The following is a 6,155-nucleotide window of genomic DNA, read 5'->3' as shown; positions in this document are numbered from 1 at the left end:
TTTCATACTTGAAATCTTAATATAAGAAAAGAAACACACTTCCAAATTAACACAAACACATTTTTAAAAAGTTTTTAATTAAAAAAGTAAAACTGTAGACGATATTTAAAAAGACAAGACAATAATTAAATCATAATACTTATGTTCCTTTTAATTTGCTATAATTCCTTTTCTTTAGAGTATAATGGTATTTTCCCAAACAAAATTACTAAAAAAGTTTTCCAACATAAAAAAAATGCATTCAGGATCTCCTTGAGAGCTGCAAACAATGGGTGCACTTTTCAGTAACAACATAAACATGTAAAACTGAGGAAGCAACAACTGCATCTGATCCTTACGTGTTCATGCATCTTGTGATACAAACACAAGTGCTTGATCTTGAAGGCTGGAGAAAATGATCCAGGACAAATATCTATATTTGTCAGAGTAATCTCATCAGCTTTAAATTCCAGCACTGCAATGTGAAATGCCATGACATAGGTTTCACTATAATTCAACTCACAGACCACAACAAATGCTAGCTCCTTTAAAAGCATGATGGTGGTGTATGCATGTGTGTGTCTCTATGTCTGTATTTTGTGCTTTTTAATTTTTAGAAAGTTATCATAAAGATTTGATCTAATGATTAAACTTAGTCCTGCCTTTACAGGGATCCTCAAAGTCTGTCATTCTGCCACTAATGCCAAGAAAAGCAAAATGAAAAAGAGGAAGATGAAAAAGTAGACAAACAAAAAAGATTCCCTACCATTCTATTAAGTGTGAATATAATGATTTGCACTCCTATGCAATTAACCATTTTTCTGAATTCATATATTGCTGAATTCAGCCATGAAATCATGTTCATTTTGGTTTATCTAATACGTCCAATTTACCTTTTTTTTGTATAAGTCTCAGGCAATATTTATATATTTACTTAAATTCTGTAGCTATGAATAAGGTATTTATGGCTTGTTTTATGAAATCATAACTGCAATAAGATAAATATTCTCAAACTGCTATGAGTTTGTCTAAATGCCCATTTCAATCATAAATTCAGAGGTCAATGGTGGGTAAGAGGGACATATATAATACTTTCAACAATAAAGATAAGAAAAATAATAAATTCAGTAAAAGTCAGAACAATTTGCAATGGAAGCATTGAAAATATGATAGAAATCTCAGATACATACTAAAGCTTGGAGCATTATACCCTACATGCTAAACTGTCATTTTGGAAGTTGAAGGAAAACTTAAGTAGATTTTCTAGCCAGTTAAGTTTTTAAATATTGGAATTTTCAAAGTAAGTCAGAATTTCTGAGATTTATATTGGAAAAAAATCAGCAAGAAAAACATTATCAGCATTTATAGTTACTCAGCTAATGACCATCTCAATCTCAATGCATACAAAAATACTGTCACATTTTGCTCTCAGAAATTGTTCTTTCATTCTCAAGTTTAACTCCATAGTCATGTGCACTAAACAGGACTTTATCTTTTTTAAAAAATATATATATTTTATTGATTTTTTTTACAGAGAGGAAGGGAGAGGGACAGAAAGTTAGAAACATAGATGAGAAACATCAATCAGCTGCCTCCTGCATAGCCCCCACTGGGGATGCGCCTGCAACCAAGGTACACACCTTTGACTGGAATCAAACCCGGGACCCTTGAGTCCACAGGCCGATGCTCTATCCACTGAGCCAAACCAGTCAGGGACACTAAACAGGACTTTAAAGGAAATGAGCAGCCCTAACCGGTTTGGTTCAGTTGATAGAGCATCAGCCTGCGGACTGAAAGGTCCCAGGTTCGATCCCAGTCAAGGGCATGCACCTTGGTTGCAGGCCCATCCCCAGTGGGAGGTAGCAGGAGGTAGCTGATGGATGTTTCTCTCTCATTGATGTTTCTAACTCTCTATCCTTCTCCCTTCCTCTCTGTAAAAATCAATAAAATATATTCAAAGGAAATGAGCAGAGGAGAGGAGAAGACCAGTCTCATGCCTTTGCATATAGACGTTCAATGTGGCACGCTAGGCAACATTCCCTTTGGCAGACTACAGACTGAATGTTTAGGAGTTCAGTGAATTAAAATTTGTAATTATCAAATTTTCAAGGCACCAACGTAGTAGTTTTCTGGGAATTATCAAAGGCAGAAAACATACTGCCTCATGATAACATCACAACTATAGAAAACAAGAACTTCAGGTAGCAGGGATTGGAAGAGCAAATTTTCTCTAAATTCTCTACAAACTATCTAAAATTTCAGCATTTAGCAAAAGGATTCCAAGGCAGAAAACCAAACTGTGGGGAACCGATATAGCGTTGAGCCTCGGACTGACCTGCTGGCAAAGTCACAAACAAGTCCCAGCTTAGAGGGCTCAGTCCTCTTAGCATAATTAGGCTTGACCTTATAACACTCTCCAGATCTTACCTGGGAAGCTAATGGGCTGAGGGAAGTGCAGGGAGTGTAACTATGGTCAAAACAGGTGAAACTCACAAGAACTGTGTAACTATGGTAACCACTGCCTTGTTTACCTCTGCCTTGTTTACCAGGTCAGTGGGGCCTGAGCACCAGGGGAAGTCCTTCCTCTTGAGTTGGACTTACCCGCCTGGCCCCCCAATATTCCCAAATTATCTCTTGTCTTTTCTCTTTCATTTGTGTGCGGCTCCTCTTCCAGATCCTGAACCCTGAACCACGCGGGACGTAGAGGGAAACATTTACGACACCAAACCAGATTCTAAGGTTTTACATTTTAATGATGCATCATTCTAGAATGTTCTTGGAGTTCTATGACTGACCTTTGCTGGAAATTCTATTCTGAATGTTAAGGCCAGAACCACTAGCTGAGAGTTCTGGGTAAACTTGGTTCTCATAAAAGAAAAGGCATTGCTATATTCAGAGTCTTTTTAGCAGATTATTTTGTGGGACTTGCCAAAGGAAGAAAGGGACTTCTTTAGATCTGTGCTCCACCAACAAATCTGAGTGACATTGTGGGTTTACTGGCCATGCTGAACAAACACAAAGAAAATGAGAATGGAAGTCAGGAAACCAAGTTCACATCCTGGCTCTTCCACTAAAACCCTATTTGTGGATGTATAGGATGCATTTTCCCCATCCAAAGACAAACCCCAAATTGTCCCATATCCTTTAGCTATAATGAATGATACCACCTTTAGTGGCAAAATGAGAAAACAAAATACAACAACAAAGAGACAAGTTTCGCATCATAATGGTATTTCCTTAACAGAAATAATAAACCATGAGCCCTCCAATAGGACAAAGAGAAAATATGAGCTATTACTCTAACAATTTGGATTTAAATTTGTTACTACCATAATGTTGCCCCATACCAATATTGATCAATAGTTATATATTTCTTTGCAGTGCAGAGATTTTCATATATATTTTTTAAGGATAAGACTTTTTCTGCTAATTATAAAACCTATGATGTTCTACTGGATCCCCACATATAAGATACCATGTTATATTAACAAAATAATATTTTTAATTTTATACTTTCAGATTGTTGTTTATATATAATGAAAAGCAGTTAATATTTTTGTTTCGAAGTATTTCTTGTAAAACAGGATGTTACAATTTACTTATTTGCCCAGTAGAGATAATATAGGTACCTACTATGTTCACAGGGCTGTTGCATACATCAAGGAGATCATTTATGCAAGTTTTCTGAGATAAATAAAGCATTATGCACAACACCTGTATGCTGAAACCAGCTATATGAGTAACTAGAGATTAAGTCAGTTCTTGTTGGGGAATAGACTATAGAACTTCCCATACTATAGCTAAGCAGTAAGATCTATCTGGTTCCTTAACTAAAAGCTGGGTAACCCTAGTGAGGGGAAAAATACTAGAGACCTTTCTAAGGCTGGTAGAAAGTTAAATTTCCTTACCAATGAATCAGCTGCATTATTTATGTTGTGCAGATTAAATTCAAAGTTGCCCAAAAGTTTAAAGAAAAGAGGAGGCCACACCTACTAATGATGTAAGAGATCAAATGTTCTTGTCTGTGGGAAAACACAAAATTCTATCTCTTTGCTAAACAAACTCCTCAGGTTTAACACAATTAGTCAATTTGCTCTCAAAAGTTGTGGTTGCATAGACACTTCTTATGATTCAGTCTTCCACAATTTAAGTAAGTTTTCTTAGAAAAGCAACCCTAGATATGGTTCATTCTTTAACACTACCCAGATAGCTAAAATCTAAATGCTTTTCCCAGATGTATTTTAAATATAGCTCTGTAAACATAATCATTTTGTCAACTTTTTAGTTTCTTACATAAAATGCTCAATATACAGGCCAGCTTTTACTCAGACTACCTGTTTTAGATATGTGATACAATGGGAAAGATAACCGGCAAGTAAAGATAGAAATTGTGGTGAAAAAGTTGGAAGGAATACATTAAAATAGCAATCTTTTTCACTGGCTGGTAGGATTATGGCTAATCCAATCTTGATTTTGGTTCACTGAACTATATTATCTACAAGTTTTTAAAATTTGTTTTACAACAAGCATGTATTACTTCAATTAAAAAGTTGTGGAAGAGCCAATTGCATAGAAACAGTTGCAGGAATCCAGAATAAATATATCACCTCAGCCCAGCTGGGGAGGCTCACTGGTTGAGCGTCGACCCACGAACCAAGAGGTCACTGGTTTGATTCCCAGTTAGGGCACATGCCCGGGTTATGGCTCCATCCCCAGTAGAGGATGTGCAGGTAGCAGCCAATCAATGACTCTCATTATTGATGTTCCAGTCTTTCCCTCTCTCCAAATTATATCACCTCAGATGCCACTGATACTGTTTCAGACACTTACAGGAATTGAAAGTCTAACAAAAGTTCCTTTTTCACAGCTAGCTCAACCTAAACAATGTTAAATGAGTAATAACATATTTTTAAAAAATAACAAGAGAGATAAATAGCATTTTACAAAAAAAAGCTTACTTTCTTTATAGGGCGACTAATTTAGCAACATTTTACAAAGCTTTTAAAAGTCAATTGTCAGGGAGCACCATTAGATATTCACACAGAAATGGCCCAGGCAGCTTAGAGACGACTCTTCCTCATCGGTGAGATACCTGATTAACTGCAACAAGATGAAACACTCAGCGCATCTGGTTGGGGCCAACATGCATGATGACATGCTTCTCATAAGCCCTTTTCATTGTTTTCTCAATTTGCTTCAGAAACACTTGTGGGATTCGTCCACATAAAGTGTGTACAGTTTCCAAAAACTTCAACTGAAGAGGGTAATACATGGATTGAAAGAGATTGTCTTGAAAGGGAAACTGAAAGAAAGAAAAAAATCATTTGAGTTACTAAAATGGTATTTAAAATGCAAATAACTTTTACTAAGAAATGAAACAGGAAATTACTATAAGCATGCAGGCACAGTTTGTATATACATGGTGAAAAGGCCTCTGAGGACCCAGGGTCAAATCTTTATTCAATTCTGTGCAATCCCAAGCAATCATTAACCCATTCGTGGCCTGTTTCTTTACCTTAAAAAAAAAAAAGATGATGTACTTGGGTCCTTAAAGCTCTTAAAATCTAAAAGCATGCTCTTATAAGACTCAAGTAGATACTTAATATACTATAATAAAACAGAAAATTCTTCATAATTTTTGCCTTTATAGTCCAGAGTTTAGCAATTATTACTAACATTTATTAACAATAAACTTTATTTTAATAATTCAGATACCAAATATTAGTTGGTGGTTACTTCCCTCTTACTATTAAGGTTTCAAAAAATTTCTCTTGTTTTAGCATGGAATATGTCCAGGAGCATTATTTTCTAAAATAAAAATTTCAGATCATTTAGTTATAACCATGTGTCAAAGTTTTATTATAATACTAGAGGCCCTGCACTCTCTCCAATCTGAGACTTCTTGGGGGATGTCCAACTGCCAGTCAGACATCCATCTCACAATCCAGGACTGCTGGATCTCAACTGCTCGCCTGCCTGCCTGCCTGATTGCCATTAACCGCTTCTGCCTGTCAGCCTGACCACTCCCTAACCACTCCCCTGCCAGTCTGGTCATCCCAACTGCCCTCCCCTGCAGGCCTGGTAGCCCCCAACTGCCCTTCCCTGCTGGCCTGTTTGCCTCCAACTGCCCTTCCTTGCCGGCCATCTTGTAGCAGCCATCTTGTGCTGACATGGGC

The 6,155-nt window shown here is 36.7% G+C and overlaps 1 protein-coding gene across 1 annotated transcript in view; it reads right to left on the bottom strand.

Moving 5' to 3' along the window:
- Window positions 1–4,788: 4,788 nt before the first annotated feature.
- GXYLT2 (glucoside xylosyltransferase 2) overlaps window positions 4,789–6,155 on the bottom strand; it is a 109,466-nt gene continuing 108,099 nt past the window's right edge. Inside the window, exon 6 of the mRNA XM_006752671.2 lies at window positions 4,789–5,281. Coding sequence (XP_006752734.1) covers window positions 5,099–5,281 — 183 coding nt within the window. The 3' untranslated portion in view covers window positions 4,789–5,098. The remainder of the gene's footprint in view (window positions 5,282–6,155) is intronic.

Source organism: Myotis davidii, unplaced genomic scaffold (genome assembly GCF_000327345.1).
Source record: "Myotis davidii unplaced genomic scaffold, ASM32734v1 scaffold630, whole genome shotgun sequence".
Taxonomy (NCBI): Eukaryota; Metazoa; Chordata; class Mammalia; order Chiroptera; family Vespertilionidae; genus Myotis; species Myotis davidii.
The sequence above is the reverse complement of the archived record's forward strand: the minus strand, read 5'-3'. Positions and strand labels throughout refer to the sequence as shown.